Source organism: Spinacia oleracea, chromosome 1, assembly GCF_020520425.1.
Source record: "Spinacia oleracea cultivar Varoflay chromosome 1, BTI_SOV_V1, whole genome shotgun sequence".
Lineage (NCBI taxonomy): Eukaryota > Viridiplantae > Streptophyta > Magnoliopsida > Caryophyllales > Amaranthaceae > Spinacia > Spinacia oleracea.
This window is the reverse complement of record NC_079487.1, coordinates 91,934,733-91,955,908: the sequence shown is the minus strand read 5'-3', so window position 1 is coordinate 91,955,908 and position 21,176 is coordinate 91,934,733. Positions and strand designations below refer to the sequence as shown.

Genomic DNA, 21,176 nt, shown 5'->3' with positions numbered 1-21,176 from the left:
TAAGTACTCATCCCCAGCTTGACTTTCTCTAATCTCCTCGAATATGGATAACCCCAATGACAATGTACTCAGTTTTGCTTTGGCTTCCCCAGGACTTACTATTTCTAGGTTAAGTCTCTGCATGTCTCGACACAACTCTTCAGGCACTACCAAGACATTCATACTATGGCTAGATTTCCTACTCAATGCATCGGCAACTACATTTGCTTTCCCCTCATGGTACTGAATGTTCAAATCATAGTCCTTGATCAACTCTAACCATCTTCTTTGTCTCATGTTGAGATCTTTCTGGGTGAAAATGTATTTTAGGCTTTTGTGGTCTGTGAAGATCTTACATGTTGCTCCATAGAGGTAATGTCTCCAAATTTTCAAAGCGAAAACCATCGCAGCTAGCTCTAGATCGTGGGTAGGGTAATTAGCCTCATATGGTTTTAATTGACGCGACGCATACGCAATCACCTTCCCATTTTGCTGTAACACACACCCCAACCCATTCTTCGACGCATCACTATATACCTCAAACCCTTCATTCCCATCAGGCAAGGTCAAAACAGGTGCCGAGGTTAAACGCTCTTTGAGAATTTGGAAGGCTTCCTCACATTTTTCGCTCCACTCAAATTTTGATTCTTTCTTCATCAAGTTGGTCATGGGTCTTGCTATCTTTGAGAAATCTCTCACAAATCTCCTATAATACCCAGCTAGGCCTAAGAAACTCCGAATATCAGACACATTCTTCGGAGTAGGCCACTCACTCACAGCTTGAATCTTGGCAGGATCCACAGAGACTCCTTCCTTTGACACATAATGTCCCAAAAATGCTACCTTTTCCAGACGAAACTCACACTTAGAGAACTTTGCATACAACTGGTTCTTCCTCAGCGTCTCCAAGATAACCCTCAAATGCTCATCATGTTCCTTTTCATTCCTCGAATAGATCAGAATATCATCAATGAATACCACCACAAACTTATCTAGGAATTCATGGAAAATCCTATTCATCAAATCCATAAATATGGAGGGTGCATTGGTTAACCCAAAAGGCATTACTGTAAACTCATAATGGCCATAACGAGTCCTAAATGCAGTCTTAGGAATGTCTTTCTCAGCTACCCTCAATTGGTGATATCCCGAACACAAATCAATCTTTGAAAATAGACTTGCCCCATTCAACTGGTCAAACAGGTCATCTATCCTAGGCAAAGGATATTTGTTTTTGATTGTTACGTTGTTCAACTCCCTATAATCAATACATAGCCGCATACTCTCATCTTTCTTTTTGACAAACAATACTGGAGCTCCCCACGGTGATACACTAGGCCTAATGTACCCCTTGTCGAACAAGTCCTGCAATTGTGTCTATAACTCACTCATTTCTGGGGGTGCCATCCTATAAGGTGCATTGGATATAGGTGCGGTTCCGGGATTTAACTCTATGGTAAACTCAAGGGCTCTAGCCGGTGGCATACCCGGAATCTCATCCGGAAATACATCTACGAATTCTCTTACGATTGGGACATCCTCTATCTTTACCCCAACTTCCTTACTCACATCTTGGACACTACAGAAAAATAGTTCACACCCTTTATTGACCAATTTCCTCACTTGTAATGCGGAGATCACCCCAAAGTTCCTAGACTTCCCAAAACGTCTATATGATATTGATTTCCCAGTAGGGTTCTTTAGGCTTACTTTCTGAATCTCGCAATCTACCCTGGCCTTGTATAAGCTTAGCCAATCCATCCCCAGAATCACATCTAGGTCCCCCAAACTAAATTCTATCAAATTAGATGGAAAAGTGCAATCTTTTATCTTCAAGGGCAAGTTCTTAAATAATTTCGTACACCTTATGGTTGCACCAGTAGGCATACTAACAGGTAAATCAATTGCCTCAAAATCTACTAACTTCAAACTTTTAACAATAGAGGACGAAATAAAAGAATAAGTTGCCCCTGAATCAAACAACGTTTTAACAGGTAAGGAGTGAACAGAGAAAGTACCCGAAACTACATCTGCAGAACGTTCAGCTTCGTTTCTACTCATTACGAACAGCTTTCCAGGAGCCTTGTTGTTATTGTTGTTTCCATTGGCAGGTTTGTTTTGGTTTCCCTGGTTATTTGGTGCCCCAGCAGGCTTCGAACTTTGGTTCCCCGAATGGTTAAACCCTAGTTTCCCTTGGTTACTACTCCCACTACCCTTCTGCTCTTTCTTCTGCTTTGTGAAGCACTCAAACTCCCTATGTCCCTTCTTATGACAATAGTTGCAAATTACCAATTCCCCCTTACAATCCTTCCCAGGGTGGTTGTTGTTGCACCTCCTGCAGTAGTACACTCTGTCAGTTTGGTTTCTGTTGTTATAGTTATTCCCCTGGTTGTTTCTTCCCTGGAAATTACCATTACCATTACCATTCCCATTTCTATTCCTTTTGAAGTTCCCCTGACTTCCCCCAGCATTAAACTCTTTCCTTTTATCCCCAACAACAACATTCTTCTTGTCTCTCCTGGTCCGCAGGCCATAAATATGAGCAGCCGTCCCATACACAATGTCTAAGGACGTAAAGTTTTCCCCGCCTAATCCCAGTTGGATCTCATCGGTTAACCCCTGCTCAAACCTCTAAGCCTTTAGTTCCTCAGCAGCTACCACCTCAGGTGCAAACCTCGACAAAGCTATAAACTTACTGTAGTATTCAGCAATGGTCATATTTGTTAGGTTATGATACATATGACAATTCATAAATCATGCGGAAAAACCATAAAGCCAGGAAAGCATATTATATTCACATAATCATTTAGCATAGAATTGATGCATACATGTTGTAGTGTGCCTTCCCTAGCTGCGCCCGAACCGAACAAGAACAAGTCTTTAGGACTCCAAATGTCGTCCCTCCGTAGATAGTCCACAGTACGTCCGGATCCGCCTCAAGTTAGACTAACTAGAATCGCCCTTAAGGTTACTAGGAATTTCGGCTAGTGTTTGCAAGTGTATGGTTAATTTTATTTCAAAAACTTACCCTTTGAATACTTCAATCGTGCCTGCAAATAATGACCCTAGGCCTTTATTTATAGAGGTATGGAAAAGGAACTGGAATTCTATTAGGATACTAATTAGTTAAACTAGAATCCTAGTAGGACTCTAACTAATTAATTTTATCCTTTTAGGATTAGGAATTTAATCATCAAACAAATCCTACACAATTTAGGTTTCGTATGTGAACACAAACTCTACACGAGCATGACCCACGAGCGTGCAGGCCATGCCCGCGCACAGCCCACACGGCCGCTCGGCCCACGCGAGCCGCAAGCCCACGCGAGCAGCCGCACCACTCGCAGCCCATTGCTGCGCGCGCTGCGCGCGCCGTCATGGCCTGCTGGGCCTGGCCTTGCGCTGGGCCTGGCGTGGCCTTGGCTGTTCGTGTGGCGCGCTTGGCTTGCTGGGCGATGGCCTGGCTTCGTGCTGGGCCCTCGTCCGGCTGGCCTCGTCCGATGCTTATTCGTACGATACGCTTCCGATTAAATTCCCGGTTCCGGAATTCATTTTCGATACGAACAATATTTAATATTTCCGATTCCGGAATTAATTTCTGTTTCGAACAAATATTTAATATTTCCGTTTCCGGAATTATTTTCCGATTCCGATAATATTTCCGATTCTGACAATATTTCCGTTTCCGGCAATATTTTCGATTCCGGCAATATTTCCATTTCCGATAATATTTTCTGATACGTACCATGTTTCCGTTTCCGGCAACATCTACGACTTGGATAATATTTATATTTCCGATACGATCCATATTTCCGTTTCCGGCAATATCATCGTTTCCGGAGTATTCATTTCTTGCTTGTGACGATCTCAGCTCCCACTGAAACCAAGATCCGTCGATTCCGAATATCCATAGATAGAGTATTTAATGCCATTAAATACTTGATCCGTTTACGTACTATTTGTGTGACCCTACGGGTTCAGTCAAGAGTAAGCTGTGGATTAATATCATTAATTCCACTTGAACTGAAGCGGCCTCTAGCTAGGCATTAAGCTCACTTGATCTCACTGAATTATTAACTTGTTTAATTAATACTGAACCGCACTTATTAGACTTAACATAGAATGCATACTTGGACCAAGGGCATTATTTCCTTCAGTCTCCCACTTGTCCTTAGGGACAAGTGTGCATTTCCTAATTCCTTTGTCGCTCGATGCTTGCTCTTGAACATAAGGTAAGAGTTGTCATCCTTATTATGTCCAGAGGTGTTTCTCGGTTTCAGAGTTCAACTGATCAAATAAACAGATAATCATAGCCTATGATTCATCCGAGCACGGCCATGCATTTCACAGTTTCTAGCTCTCCGAGTGGCCTTGTACAACTTTTAAGCATCTCATCCCGATTTATGGGAGGACAATCCCAATCTTGCGATCTTGAGATTAGACTTCGTTTGATAGGTGATTACCTGAGCGTTGCCTTTATAGCCTCCTTTTACGGTGCGACGGTTGGTCAACGTCAAAGCAACCAGTTCTCAAACAAGTAATCTCAAATCACTCAGGTATTGAGGATTTAGTGTCTAATAATTTTAATGAAATTTACTTATGACAGATTTTCATCTCTTACAGTAAAGTTCCATAGGTCTTGTCCGATACTAGTCTTCCCAAAGTAAGTATCTATGCAAATGATTATGACATTGCCATGTCCACATAGTTCAAGAAACAGAACTACTAGTCATCTTGCATTCTAATCGTCTAACGTTTTCTATGCGTCCAATTTTATAGAAAACTCCGACTAGGGACCATTTTCAACCTTTGACATTCAAGTTCACTTGATAGACATTTCTTAGTCACAGGACTGGTCCTGACAGTCTATCTTGAATATATTGCCAAATTGAAGGGACTCATCATTTAATAAACCACAAATTAAATGGAAAAATGAATTCTCTTCAGTTATTGTGAATGATTAACCAATAATGTTTTACAAAGATTTAAACTCTAAAACTTTAAAACATTAAACAAGGATATCAAAGCCATTCTCCAATATGCTTGATTCCCATAGCTGCAGTGTGCGAGTTGTGCTTCGCCTGCGGCAGAGGTTTAGTCAATGGATCTGATATGTTGTCATCAGTTCCAATTTTGCTTATTTCGACTTCCTTTCTTTCAACGAACTCTCGTAGAAGGTGAAATCTACGAAGTACATGCTTGACTCTCTGGTGGTGTATAGGCTCCTTTGCCTGTGCAATAGCTCCGTTATTATCACAATACAGGGCTATTGGTCCTTTAATGGAGGGGACTACACCAAGTTCACCTATGAACTTCCTTATCCATATAGCTTCCTTTGCTGCTTCATGTGCAGCAATGTACTCCGCTTCAGTTGTAGAATCCGCAATGGTGCTTTGCTTAGCACTTTTCCAGCTTACTGCACCTCCGTTGAGGCAGAAGACAAACCCAGACTGTGATCTGAAATCATCTTTGTCGGTTTGGAAACTTGCGTCCGTATAACCTTTAACAATTAATTCATCATCTCCACCATAGACCAGGAAGTCATCTTTGTGCCTTTTCAGGTACTTCAGAATATTCTTGGTAGCAGTCCAATGCGCCTCTCCTGGGTCTAACTGGTATCTGCTCGTAGCACTGAGTGCATACGCAACATTCGGGCGTGTACATATCATAGCATACATTAAAGAACCAATCAATGATGCATATGGAATCCCATTCATTCGTCTACGCTCATCAAGTGTTTTTGGGCACTGAGTCTTGCTTAGAGTTATTCCATGAGACATGGCCGGGTAGGTAGCCTCGCTTGGAGTCTGCCATCTTGAACCTATCAAGCACCTTATTGATATAAGTGCTTTGACTAAGTCCAATCATCTTTTTAGATCTATCTCTGTAAATCTTGATGCCCAATATGTACTGTGCTTCTCCTAGATCTTTCATCGAAAAACATTTCCCAAGCCAAATCTTGACAGAGTTCAACATAGGAATGTCATTTCCGATAAGTAATATGTCGTCGACATATAATACTAGGAAAACAATTTTTCTCCCACTGACCTTCTTGTATACACAAGATTCGTCTGCGTTCTTGATGAAACCAAAGTCACTGACTGCTTCATCAAAACGTATATTCCAGCTCCTGGATGCCTGCTTCAATCCGTAGATTGACTTCTTTAGCTTGCATACCTTTTTAGCATTCTTTGGATCCTCAAAACCTTCAGGCTGTGTCATAAACATAGTTTCTGTTAAAACGCCGTTTAAGAAAGCAGTTTTGACATCCATCTGCCATATTTCGTAATCGTAATATGCAGCGATTGCTAACATTATCCGAATAGACTTTAGCATTGCAACTGGTGAAAAGGTTTCATCGTAATCCACACCGTGGACTTGCCTGTAACCTTTCGCAACCAATCTAGCTTTGAAAACTTCAAGTTTCCCATCCTTGTCCTTTTTCAGTTTGAAAACCCATTTGCTTCCAATGGCTTGGTAGCCATCTGGCAAATCGACCAAATCCCATACTTGGTTTTCAGACATGGAGTCTAATTCAGATTGCATGGCTTCTTGCCATTGCTTGGAGCTAGGGCTCGTCATAGCTTGTTTGTAAGTCGCAGGTTCATCACTTTCAAGTAATAGAACGTCATAGCTCTCGTTCGTCAAAATACCTAAGTACCTTTCCGGTTGAGATCTATATCTTTGCGATCTACGTGGGGTAACATTTCTAGATTGACCATGATTCTCACCAGATTCTTCTAAAGATCTCTGAGTTTCATCCTGAATGTCATCTTGAACATTCTCTAGAGTTTTTTGTTCGACTCGAATTTCTTCGAGGTCTACTTTTCTCCCACTTGTCATTTTGGAAATGTGATCTTTCTCCAAAAAGACACCATCTCGAGCAACAAACACCTTGTTCTCAGATGTATTGTAGAAGTAATACCCCTTTGTTTCCTTTGGATAGCCCACAAGGATACATTTGTCAGATTTTGGATGAAGTTTGTCTGAAACTAATCGTTTGACGTATACTTCACATCCCCAAATCTTAAGAAAAGACACATTTGGAGGCTTTTTAAACCATAACTCATATGGATTCTTTTCGACAGCTTTAGACGGAGCTCTATTTATAGTGAGTGCGGCTGTATTTAGTGCATGTCCCCAAAATTCTAATGGAAGTTTGGCCTGACCCATCATTGACCTGACCATGTCTAGCAAGGTTCTGTTCCTCCGTTCCGACACACCGTTCCATTGTGGTGTTCCAGGAGGAGTCAATTCTGATAGAATTCCACATTCTTTCAGATGGTCATCAAATTCATAGCTCAGATATTCACCGCCTCTGTCAGACCGCAGTGCCTTAATCTTCTTGCCTAATTGATTCTCTACTTCACTCTGAAATTCCTTGAATTTGTTAAAGGATTCAGACTTATGCTTCATTAGGTAGACATAACCATATCTACTGAAGTCATCAGTGAAAGTGATAAAGTAGCTGAAACCACCTCTAGCATTTGTACTCATTGGTCCACATACATCTGTATGGATTAAACCCAATAGTTCATTTGCTCTTTCTCCAACTTTAGAGAAAGGTTGCTTTGTCATTTTGCCAAGTAAACATGATTCGCATTTACCATAATCCTCTAAGTCAAATGGTTCTAGAATTCCTTCCTTTTGAAGTCTTTCTAAGCGTTTCAAGTTTATATGGCCTAATCGACAATGCCACAGATAGGTGAGATCTGAATCATCCTTTTTGGCCTTTTTGGTATTTATGTTATATACTTGTTTGTCGTGATCTAATAAATAAAGTCCATTGACTAATCTAGCAGATCCATAAAACATCTCTTTAAAATAAAATGAACAACTATTGTCTTTTATTAAAAAGGAAAATCCCTTAGCATCTAAGCAAGAAACAGAAATGATGTTTTTAGTAAGACTTGGAACATGGAAACACTCTTCCAGTTCCAAAACTAGCCCGGAGGGCAACGACAAATAATAAGTTCCTACAACTAATGCAGCAATCCGTGCTCCATTTCCCACTCGTAGGTCGACTTCACCCTTGCTTAACTTTCTACTTCTTCTTAGTCCCTGTGGATTGGAACATAAGTGTGAGCCACAACCTGTATCTAATACCCAAGAAGTTGAATTAGCAAGTATACAGTCTATAACGAAAATACCTGAAGATGGAACGACTGTTCCGTTCTTCTGATCTTCCTTTAGCTTTGGACATTCTCTTTTGTAATGGCCTATTCCATCACAATAAAGACAGCTTGATGTGGACTTGTCCTGCTTTGATTTAGCATTGCCCTTGGACTTTCCACTTTTCTTGAACGGTCTCCTTCTAGCCTTGAGTAAATCTTTGGCTTCACAGTCCAGTATTATCTCAGCCTTTCTGACAAGGTGAACAAATTCTGCAACTGTTTCTTCTCTTGGTTCACTTAGGTATAGTTGCTTGAAGCGACCAAACCCACTGTGTAGTGAATTGAGCAAGATAGAGACTGCCATCCTTTCGCTTATTGGTGTTCCTAGTAGACTTAGGCGATCAAAGTATGAACGCATAAGATCCACATGGAACCTCAGTGGGACGCCTACCCTCTGTTTAGTGCGAAGGAGCTGAACATGTGTTTCTTGGACTTCCATCCTATAACACCTGTTGGGAGAACTAACCTTTAGACCAGACATTGATTCAATCAACTCATGGACGTTCAGGTCCCTGTCCTCCGTGTTTCCACGACAGATATCCCTCAGATTCTTGATGAGCGTAAAAGGTTCATAGGCTACAAACCTTCTAGCCCAATCATCAGGGATATTGTTCAGCATGAGACTCATAACCTTTTTGAGATCCGCATCCCAGGCGAAAAATCTCTCAGGGGTCATGTCTCTGGCATAGTAGCTTGGCATGGGATGTGATAGTACATACTCAAGTCCATTGAGTCTGACTATTTCAACTAGCTTAGCTTCCCATTTAAGAAAATTTGCCAGGTTCAGCTTGACCATAAGCTCAGAACCCATGATGTTTTGATTGTTGTTTGCCATAGTTAAAACTACAATTGAAAAGAATAAACAAATAAATAATCATTCACAGTTTCTCTTAATAAACTTAAATTCTAGCATACATGCATAATTCAATGTTCATTAAGAATTTTATTCAAGTTATGTGTTCCGGCAGGTGTGAATAAAATGATTCCAAGATCCTAAAATCATTGAAGAACTAAGCACAGTTTGTTGACTTAATCCTAAAACATCTTAGGTGAGCAAAAGCCTTTTGCTAATAGTCTAGAAACTATTCTTGGTTGATAGGCACGTCTAAGAACTTATTAGGTAAACCTATCGATTTTGCCACGACATAAAAGGACTCCTTACTTATATCGTTGAGTTTCACCAAAACTAACATGTACTCACAATTATTTGTGTACCTTGCCCCTTTAGGACCAATAAGTAACACCTCGCTGAGCGAAAACTATTACTAGATTGATGTAAATGATATCCAAGCAAGTGTATATTTTGGCATGGCACCTTTTAACTCAATTTTTAAGTTTGGAACTTAAGGCTCTTACTATGTTGGTTAGATTTTAAGTGAACTAAAATCCTTAATCATGCAACATAATCAAGCTTTGATCTCATGCATTTTAAGACATATTTAAAAGAAATAAATAACTTAAAACATGCATAAGATAAATGTGATCTAGTATGGTCCGACTTCATCTTGAAGCTTTAACTTCAAAGTCCGTCTTGAAAATCTCCGTGGGAGGCACCATTTTCTTCAAATAGGATAAGCTATAATTAAAACTAATTACAACTATTTGATGGTACGCAGACCATATTTGAATTGAAAAACAACTTTGGTACTTTAGACCAATTACATTCAAATTAATGGTACGCAGACCATATTTTCTATCCTATTTGGGCCATACTAGTCACTTCATAACCTGCAAAACAGTACATATACAATATATACCATTCACCCAATCATTATCATGAATGGCCCACATAGCTGGTTAGTAAAACACATTATGCATCACATAAACATTTGCAGCAATTAATCAAGGGCACCAATAATCTACAAATTATTCAGTCCTTATTAATTCTAATCAAGTTGTTTTAACCTTAAGGATTTGTAGACCTAATCAAGAGTATATGACTAAAAGGGATCCCACTTAAACCAATAAATTCATATGCTTTACTAATTTTAAACATAAAAATGTATTTCTAGTCTAACCGGAAACATACAAATTTAATTAAAATTTAAAGCTCATATAAATTTATAATTGAATCCATAAATTTAATTTAATTTCAGTCGTATTTAAATTAATTCATGATTTTAATTTTAGTAAAATAATTAGAATAAATAAAATTTATTATAATTACAATATTCAAAATTAAAATCCAAGAAAATAATTTAAATTATTAATTTTAAAATTAATTAAAATTACGTAAACTGAAAATCTCAAATTAAATTTCAAAACGATCTAATCGCAACGCAACAACCCCACGCAACGCACGCCCAAGTGCCACACGCACACAGCCATCGCTGGCCATGTGCGCGCAGCCCATGCGCTGCGTCGCATCGCTGCTGCTCCCCATCGCAAGGCATCAATCGAACACGCGAGCCAGTGCTCGCTGCGCGCGCCAGCGCTCGACGCAACAAGCATGCTGCTGACCATCGCTGGGCGCAGCGCTCGTCGCACGTCGCAACAAGCACGCTGCACGCCATCGCTGGGCGCAGCGCTCGTCGCACGTCGCAACAAGCACGCTGCACGCCATCGCTGGGCGCAGCGCTCGTCGCACGTCGCAACAAGCACGCTGCACGCCATCGCTGGGCGCAGCGCTCGTCGCACGTCGCAACAAGCACGCTGCACGCCATCGCTGGGCGCAGTGCTCGTCGCACGCACACTAGCGCTCGCTGCGCGCGTGGCTCCGCATGCTTGCGCGAGGCAGTGCGCGCTGTGGCGCAGCACGCTTGCTGCCCACACGCGACTGCTCGCTCCTTGTTCTCGCCCTTGCCCATGCGCCCATTGCTCACAGCCCACGACACAAGGCAGGGCTACTGCCTTGTGCTCGTGCACCATGCCCTTGCTCGCTGCATTCGTACCGCATGGGCGACGAGCTCCCTTGCTCGTCGTCGCATGCCCGCACTATACAACACCCCTTAAGGGTAACACGTAGCGTCCATTGCTTTGTGCGTGCAAGTTATATGAGCGAATCGCATAAAAATTAAAAATTTATATTCAAAATTAATGACAAATTAATAAATAATATTAATTTCATAATTTTAGGGCGAAAAATCGAAAATTTATTATTTAATTGATTTCCGATTAACATGGATTCAAGTCTAGGTCATAAAAATTTAAAATTTAACATAAATTTACAAATTTTATGGTGGTTTTTAATCATAGGTATCTAATTAAATTATAACTAATTATGAAAATCAAATTAATTCTAAATTATTCCAATTTTCAACAAATTAATCATAATTACAAATTAGATTGCATAATTAACAAGGCTAGGCATTCAAACTTGTTAAACATATACAGTAGGTCAATCAAAAATTCAAGATTTATCAACAAGAATCGCAAATATTTAATTTAACATCTTAAATTTACGAAATTTTGCATTCGAAAAACTAAAACCTCCGAAAAGTCATAGTTAGGCTTCGAATTTGAGAATTCTGGGTTCGGCCGAAAAATTCTTTTTTTGTCAAAATGTTAGAATGCCTTTTACATGCGGAATTGACACAAAAATTACTCGATTTGGATAAGTAACGAAGAAACTGCCGAAAAACTGCGTACGTATAATTAAATAAACGCAATTTGCAATTAATAACAATTACGAAAATTAATCACCCCTTTTTAATTCTTGCAAATTTGTAATATTTAACCATGTTTATGCAATTTAGATTATGAAAATAATAAGAGGCTCGTGATACCACTGTTAGGTTATGATACATATGACAATTCATAAATCATGCGGAAAAACCATAAAGCCAGGAAAGCATATTATATTCACATAATCATTTAGCATAGAATTGATGCATACATGTTGTAGCGTGCCTTCCCTAGCTGCGCCCGAACCGAACAAGAACAAGTCTTTAGGACTCCAAATGTCGTCCCTCCGTAGATAGTCCACAGTACGTCCGGATCCGCCTCAAGTTAGACTAACTAGAATCGCCCTTAAGGTTACTAGGAATTTCGGCTAGTGTTTGCAAGTGTATGGTTAATTTTATTTCAAAACTTACCCTTTGAATACTTCAATCGTGCCTGCAAATAATGACCCTAGGCCTTTATTTATAGAGGTATGGAAAAGGAACTGGAATTCTATTAGGATACTAATTAGTTAAACTAGAATCCTAGTAGGACTCTAACTAATTAATTTATCCTTTTAGGATTAGGAATTTAATCATCAAACAAATCCTACACAATTTAGGTTTCGTATGTGAACACAAACTCTACACGAGCATGACCCACGAGCGTGCAGGCCATGCCCGCGCACAGCCCACACGGCCGATCGGCCCACGCGAGCCGCAAGCCCACGCGAGCAGCAGCACCACTCGCAGCCCATTGCTGCGCGCGCTGCGCGCGCTGTCATGGCCTGCTGGGCCTGGCCTTGCGCTGGGCCTGGCGTGGCCTTGGCTGTTCGTGTGGCGCGCTTGGCTTGCTGGGCGATGGCCTGGCTTCGTGCTGGGCCCTCGTCCGGCAGGCCTCTTCCGATGCTTATTCGTACGATACGCTTCCGATTAAATTCCCGGTTCCGGAATTCATTTCCGATACGAACAATATTTAATATTTCCGATTCCGGAATTAATTTCCGTTTTGAACAAATATTTAATATTTCCGTTTCTGGAATTATTTTCCGATTCCGATAATATTTCCGATTCTGACAATATTTCCGTTTCCGGCAATATTTCCGATTCCGGCAATATTTCCATTTCCGATAATATTTTCCGATACGTACCATTTTTCCGTTTCCGGCAATATCATCGTTTCCGGAGTATTCATTTCTTGCTTGTGACGATCTCAGCTCCCACTGAAACCAAGATCCGTCGATTCCGAATATCCATAGATAGAGTATTTAATGCCATTAAATACTTGATCCGTTTACGTACTATTTGTGTGACCCTACGGGTTCAGTCAAGAGTAAGCTGTGGATTAATATCATTAATTCCACTTGAACTGAAGCGGCCTCTAGCTAGGCATTCAGCTCACTTGATCTCACTCAATTATTAACTTGTTTAATTAATACTGAACCGCACTTATTAGACTTAACATAGAATGCATACTTGGACCAAGGGCATTATTTCCTTCAATATTCCCCATCCTAAGGTTGATAAACTCCTGGGCTTTCTGCTTCCTCATAAAAGGAGGATAAAACTTCCCCCTCAAAGCAACAATAAAAGAATCCCAATTGAATCCCTCAGCAGCACTTAGTCTAGTCCCATTTTCCCTCCACCAAAGGTCGGCCTCATCTTTCAGGTAGAGGACAGCTTGGCCTACTTTCATATGCTCAGGACAGTTTACCGCCCCAAAAAGTTTCTCAAACTCCCTGATCCAGTTTTCAAGGAAGGTGGGGTCTGCCTGCCCCTTAAAGTATGGTGGCTTAACTTTCTAAAGCCTTTCAAACATGTCCCCTGCAGAATCGGGGCGCTCAGTTCTTTCCTGGGTTAGTTTTTCCGCCAAGAGGCGAATAGCAGCAGCTAGGTCACTATTATTGGCCATCCTAGAGCGCGACCTGAAATTAATATACTCTAATTCAGGTTCAAAACTTTACTTATATTATCCTCTAGCAATGCAATATCACATCAACATTCAAAATTCACACAAAATGAACAATCATGCAAAACATTCAACTGAGAGACAAGGAATAACTTCAATCATCACAAATAATAAGGTAGAATGAAAGAAGAAAACATTCCCCTTGCGTGCCCGTAATAAACTTTGATCCTTTAGATAGTCAATAATCTAACTTTTAATCCTTAGAAGAATGTCGATAACAATCCTAAATATTAACACACACCTGTTCCCAAAACACTAGAGGAAAAAACATCATAAGTTGCCCTTAAAATAGGCTTATAAGTTGCCAATTATAAGGGCAACATATGGGGGGGTCACTTTTGTGAAATCATCAAAAGTTGCCCTTAATAAGGGCAACTTATAATCTTATAAGTTGCCCTTGTTTCAAATAAGAGCAACTTATGTGAAACTTATAAGTTGCCCTTGTAGCATACAAGGGCAACTTATAAGCTTCACATAAGTTGCTCTTGTTTGAAACAAGGCCAACTTATAAGCTTCACATAAGTTGCTCTTGTTGCAAACAAGGGCAACTTTTGAGTTTTTTTTTTTTTAAAAAAAAAAAAAAAATCTGCAATATAATTCCTGATATTTTGCAATATAAAATTCTGCATTATAATTTATAGAATACTGTTTCACCAAACATCATCTTGACATTCCTGAAAAATGATATAAATTTCAAATTTCCAATAATATTACCGAATTAATTCAAATGTAATTAATTAAATCGATAAATAACAAAATAATGTAAAAGTCACGGATAACTACAAGCCTGCTCTATTTATTACACTGAGGGTAGTTCACAATCGTTGAAGTAAGTAACCCACTTGTCTCGAACTTGATCCAACTCCTCTTTGGTACAGGGCCCCACCCTTGGAGTTGTGAAAACCTTTAAAAGAACAACGTACATGCAAACCAATAAATTAAATTAAGTTTCATATGCGAAAAAAAAATTATATTGGTCGCGAAAACAACTTTCTGAGTGTACTAAGATTCATTTCAAGTTCTTTATGCACATCTAAGGCTCACTTAGCTCGATATAGATCATATTTGGCCAAAAATGGCATTTTCGATCCCAACTACCAACAAACGAACTTATTTCCATATTCTAAACGTTTTTCATGATTCATATGATTAGTTATATGTTTATAAGACTCATTTTAAGTTCGTTATGCACGTCTATGGGTCATTTGGGTCGATATAGTTCATTTACGGCCAAAAATGGCATTTTCAAACCCAACTACCAACAAACGAACTTATTTCCATATTCTAAATGTTTTTCATGATTTATATGATTCGTCATATGATTATAAGACTCATTTCAAGTTCGTTATGCACGCCTAAGGGTCATTTGGGTCGATATAGGTCATTTATGGCCAAAAATGGCATTTTCGATCCCAACTACCAACAAACGAACTTATATCCACATTATAAACCTTTTTCATGATTTATATGATTAGTTATATGATCATAAGACTCATTTCAAGTTCGTTATGCACGCCTAAGGGTCATTTGGGTCGATATAGGTCATTTATGGCAAAAAATGGCATTTTCGATCCCAATTACCAACAAACGAACCTATTTATATATTATAAACATTTTTCATGATTTATATGATTAGTCATATGATTATAAGACTCATTTCAAGTTCGTTATGCAAGCCTTAGGGTCATTTGGGTCGATATAGGCCATTTATGGCCAAATATGTCATTTTCGATACCAACTACCAACAAACAAACCTATTTCCACATTCCAACCCTTTTTCATGATTCATATGATTAGTTATATGTTTATAAAACTCATTTCAAGTTCGTTATGCAAGCCTAAGGGTCATTTTGGTCGATATAGGTCATATATGGCCAAAAATGGCATTTTCGATCCCAACTACTAACAAACAAACCTATACCACATTCTAAACTTTTTTCATGATTCATATTATTAGTTATATGTGTATACGACTCATTTTAAGTTCGTTATGCACGCCTATGGGTCATTTGGGCCGTTATAGGTCATTTATGGCCAAAAATGAAATTTTCGATCCCAACTACCAACAAACGAACTTCTTTCCACATTCTAACCATTTTTCATGATTCATATGATTAGTTATATGTTTACAAGACTCATTTCAAGTTCGTTATGCACGCCTAAGGATCATTTGGGTCGATATAGGTCATTTATGGCCAAAAATGGCATTTTCGATCCCAACTACCAACAAACGAACCTATTTCCATATTCTAAACGTTTTTCATGATTCATATGATTAGTTATATGTTTATAAGACTCATTTTAAGTTCGTTATGCACGCATATGGGTCATTTGGGTCGATATAGTTCATTTACGGCCAAAAATGGCATTTTCGAACCCAACTACCAACAAACGAACCTATTTCTATATTCTAAACGTTTTTCATGATTTATATGATTAGTTATATGTTTATTAAACTCATTTCAAGTTCGTTATGCACGCCTATGGGTAATTTGGGTCGATATAGGTCATTTATAGCCAAAAAAGGCATTTTCGATCCCAACTACCAACAAATGAACCTAATGACACTTTCTAAATCTTTTTTATGTTTCATATGCTTAGTTAGAGGTTACTAAGATTCATTTCAAGTTCTTTGTGCACAGATAAGGCTCATTTGGGACGATATAGGTCATATTTGGCCCAAAATGACATTTTTGACGGTTCATGCCAATTATAGGCGAATAGTTTTTTTAATTAGTTTAGGGCACATGGAGAGGAGAAAGGGTGCCAAAACATCAAGATATGGGTTGCTAACAGGCCAATGTCTTGCAAGCTCAAAAAAAAGGGAATATACTTACATGACCAGGATCTATTACAAGTACGTTGTGTTGTTTCAGTCCATTCTTTTGATGCTTGGCTTCAACACTGATGAGGGTCCTTGAATGGCCTTGATGCTGAAAATATATTGGCCTGTTAAAAGAAGCCAGTAGATAAATATAAAACGTAAGAACTAAAGGATTGAAACAAGAAAGAAACAAAGATATATAAGTGACACCCATGAAAAGTATATAATTGAGACTTCAGAAATTCACAACTAATATGACAAAGTGAATTCAAATGTTGGTGTTATAAGGCTTTACAGTCAAAATATGCCAGGGAAGAAAAGTTGGTGACTCAGTTTGGCTTAAATTGATGTATTACTATTTCCTCGCTATAGACAATTCAGAAATAAACACCTTAACCATGCAAAACTGTTAGAGATTGGTGGATGGAGGGAACTCAAGAGAGTCTGCATCCAATTACAAGGGCTTCAAATCTCTGCATGGCTGCAATACGGTGAGACCAATCTTTTTCTGGTACAAGTGTTGAAGCAATTTTTCAAATTCCCTGATCAGCTCCTTCTTTGAGTAAACTTTCACAGGTTCAACTGGCTTCTCTGTAACATCTCCATCTCCTGCACACCACAAAAGGAATCAAGGCTTTATCAGTAATGAAGTTAACGAAGATAATTAAAAGAGTTACATACTCTGGCTACATACAAATAGTATAGAAAGATTCCAAAATAAGAAATTACTGTACAGTAGTTTTTACCTTTTGATTGATGAAAATAAAATGACAACATACATAAAAACGCAACAGCTTTCCATATCTAAAACTATAAACTTGAAAAGAATAAGATCTAAACTGAGATGGGTAAACAAGCTAACCTCCGAACAGAGATGCCTCACGAGAAGTATTCTTGGCTTTGGGACTGCTTCGCTTAGGATTATGATTATGAGTATGATTATTAACCTTGGGCTCATTAACGCTATTACTACTAACAACACTATCAGAAGATCGAGGCTTTGGTTCAATCCTCTCCAACCTTGCATTTATATCCTTCACCTGCAACATATATTCAGTAGGAAAACAAAGTGACAATGATATACCAAATGCATAACAAATGTCCAGGGTAAAAGCCACCAGGCATTACATCAAATTAAGAGTAGAGAATCATATCACATGAGCAATTAACAGATATACCAAGCAATTCCATAAAAATTATCTCTCAGCTGGAAGTAAATATGAAAATCAGTTTCAATGACAATACCATATATGATGGAAGCTGGTGTCTTTGTAGCTCATCTTGAAACTAATCTGCATATACATCTCCTGCAGAGAAAGAGAGAAGAAAATTATTAGTCACTTTAGACAACAAAAGTAGGAAACATTTGTTTTAAAAAGATTTGATAGGTTTGACTGTCAGGGAAAATACAAGACCATGAGAGAAACCACGGGTCTCTTATTCATATTTTTGTATTTGATTCATATTTTATTAGTTCACCAGTGATGCAGATGATAGTCTGATACTACGAAGGTATGGAGCATAGCAAAATCACGGTAATCTAATTTGATAAACTCCAAATTAAAATTTTGATAGATAATTCAACTTTTGAACTGACTACAATATTTTTGGAAAAAAATATTACAATTATACTCGTTTGTTTTTTATGACCATGAGAGCAACCACATGCCTATTATTCATATATAGGTCTGACTGTCAGGGGAAATCACAAAACCATGAGAGCAACCACATGCCTATTATTCATATATACGTCTGACAGTCAGGGAAAATCACAAAACCATGAGAGCAACCACAGGCCTATTAGACTTTTTTTTTTCGGATTCACGTCTTACTTTTTATTAGGTTCACCAGTGATGCAGATGATACTATGAAGGTATGGTGCATTGAAAAATCACGGTAATCTAATTTGATAAACTCCAAAGTAAAATTTTGATAGATATATTGACTACAATTTTTTTTGGATAAAAAATTAAAAAATCCTTGTTATTTTATGACCAATTTAGTTTCACGACCCATCAGCAGCTGAGCAACCCCTAATATGATCAGTTGATTTATGTCAACGCACAAACAACCTACCATTACCATTGCCATTTACCGACCAGCTATAAGTCATTACCCTAATTTGCCTCTATAAAACCCCTTTGGAAACTGAAACAAAGACCCCTATTTTAAACTGCCTCCCTGTCAGGTATGAATATTGAAAATATTATCATTGAAAGGAAAGAACACCTCCAGAAAGATCCTGTATGACAGGAGACATGGTCGCACTAGCTTGATTCTATAGAAATATATCCGTTGGCACATCCATCTGACAGAGAGAGATCCGAAAAACAGGGCCAAACCCTTTTTTTATAAGTAACAAAGGATTAAATTATAAGGATAACAAGGAGGTGCCATCCATATGCAAAAAGAAGCACTACGAACCAAAAGAACAAAAAAATCAGCTACCGTAAAGAAATTTACAGAGTATCACAAAATCAGAAGTCAAGCAATTCTCACAAGCAATTTTCTGTAGGTAAGTTTTGTTGTATCATTTCACTGTCTTACATGGTTATACATTTGTACAACAAAGAGGAAATAACGTACTCTTTGAGCCTTTTCTATTTCATGGACAAAACTGAGGCAAGGAGCTTTGTTTCCATGACAAATAAAAGTCCACTAGAATAAAAACCACCTGCCGAGAGTTATCTGTTATCATTGTTATTTTTCTACCAGATGTGCTACTTTGTTACTCGCACTCTTCACATAACTTAAATGTAATGAATTCACATATTAAGCTCAGTAAATACCTACTAAATATGAAACATCTCACATTATAGTTTATTCACTGTACATTTCAATTAGAACCTTATCAAAACAAATAGGGGAAAATATCATACAAAAAAATCTCTGATGCACCGTTAGATAACAAATTCCGTGATCACGTCATAAACACAATCCAGGAGGCACTCGATCAATCAAATCCCACACATTAACAAATCAGAACCCTAGAATCACCCATTCGTGCAATTCATCAACTAATCAACAAAAACGTTTGAAAAAATACATTAAGAAAATCTTTCTCAAAAACCATAACAATAATTTAAAAAAAAAACGGAAGAAGAACCTTGAACATCGTCCATCTCTTTCTCGACTTTAGCCTATGCATCTCACGAAGAGCAGCGGCTTCATCGCATATCTTCAACATCCTGCAATTTAATCATACATTTTCGTCACTGATTGGGGTTCAATCAAAAAAGTTCAAAAAATAAAAGGAAAAAGAAAGAGAGAAAATAGAAAACCGCAACAGGCTCATTGATATATTAGGGTATACCCAGAAAACCTAAACCAATTATGGTTAAGAATTAGGCTTTTGAAATTACCCAGAAAACTAAACCAATTCTATGCAATTCAATAATCCCGAGTATGCAATTTTCTGACCAGAGTAGTGCGCAGTGGAGACTGAGAAGTGGAGACAGTATTGGAGGTTGCTCGTTGTTTTTTGGGGAAAGAGTGGTAAAGGTCGTGGCCTCGTGGGTATAGTTAATTGCCGCCTTGGATTTGGGTGTGCGAGTGTGTGAGTGTGGTTTCGCCGGTGGCTTCGCCGGTCATCTGAGAAGGAGGAGAGAGCTGGTGCCTTCGCCGGTCACGAGATGGTTTGCAAGAGCTGTGAGAGACTTTGGCTGAGGGAGGAGAGAACAGTTTTTTTTTTTTTAAGTTCCTAGGTTAGGTTGCGCTTGTATTGGAGGGAGATTTTCAGATTTTAATTAAATTTTTATTATTATTTTTTTTTCCTTAAAGGTTGCACTTGTTTGATAAGGGCAACCTTTGATGAGCAACCTATAAGGATTTTTCCTCTAGTGAAATAAAGTAAAAAGGTTCTACGATATAAACATAAACTATGGTTGGGCGAATTGTCCAACATTTTTCTCACACACAACTAAATATGTAAGCAAAGCTAAAGGAAAACATCATCAGACTTGTCCTTTGATTCGCTGTAACCTTCTAGGGTGAATAACTCATATTTAAGTTCATCATCATCATCCATATCAAAATAATAAGCCTCCTTTCTTGGCCTTGAGGATCTTCGTAGACCTTGAAGTTGATGATTATCTTCTTCTGGCTCAGACTCGGGCTCAGGCTCAGGCTCAGGCTCAGGCTCGGGCTCAGGCTTAGGCTCGAATTCAAACTAAAATTCAGACTCAAACTCAAATTCAGGCTCAAACTCAATCTCAGGCTCAGAATCAGATTCCACCCTCAGAAAAGTTTTGTAGATATCCATTTTTGTTTGACCCACGGCACGGTCATACTCACGAATCGCCTCATCATCACTACCATATGCACTTGTTTTCATTACTTCGCGACGAATGTGCTCTAGACTACGAATTCTACTGTTGTCAGGTTCATAATTCATCACATTTTCATCATCGCTCAGAACAATAGGGTTAGAGTTGCTCCCTACTCTATTTTCTTCTATGCCAGACATGATTAGTAATCTATAACAATTAAACATAGTTTCTATGTTAGTAATTAGTATTCTCACTTACCGTATGATCCCGCAATACACAATAAGTAAGAATATATATCAATCGCAAAGCATAGGAAAGACACAACAGTTAGCAGGTAGAGAAAGTACAATCATGTTGACATAA

At 38.6% G+C, this 21,176-nt stretch overlaps 1 protein-coding gene across 5 annotated transcripts; it reads right to left on the bottom strand.

Annotated features, from left to right (window-relative positions):
* Positions 1-14,381: 14,381 nt before the first annotated feature.
* LOC110780587 (CLIP-associated protein) lies at positions 14,382-20,271 on the bottom strand. 5 transcript variants are annotated; one of them, XR_008927378.1, is made up of 7 exons: positions 19,908-20,271; positions 19,652-19,733; positions 17,791-17,852; positions 17,408-17,585; positions 16,841-17,154; positions 16,559-16,670; positions 14,382-14,625 (listed from the first exon to the last, which is right to left on the bottom strand). XR_008927378.1 is itself a non-coding variant. In XM_056836213.1 (5 exons), exons 3-5 carry the CDS (start codon positions 17,791-17,793, stop codon positions 17,000-17,002), a joined length of 336 nt encoding a protein of 111 aa, XP_056692191.1. In that variant the 5' UTR covers positions 17,794-17,852; positions 19,652-19,733; positions 19,908-20,259; the 3' UTR covers positions 16,744-16,999. The 5 variants fall into 5 exon arrangements, 1 of the variants encoding a protein (XP_056692191.1); XR_008927379.1 differs by having other exon boundaries at positions 16,559-16,654; positions 16,937-17,154; positions 19,908-20,265; XR_008927376.1 differs by having other exon boundaries at positions 16,937-17,154; positions 19,908-20,260.
* Positions 20,272-21,176: the final 905 nt, after the last annotated feature.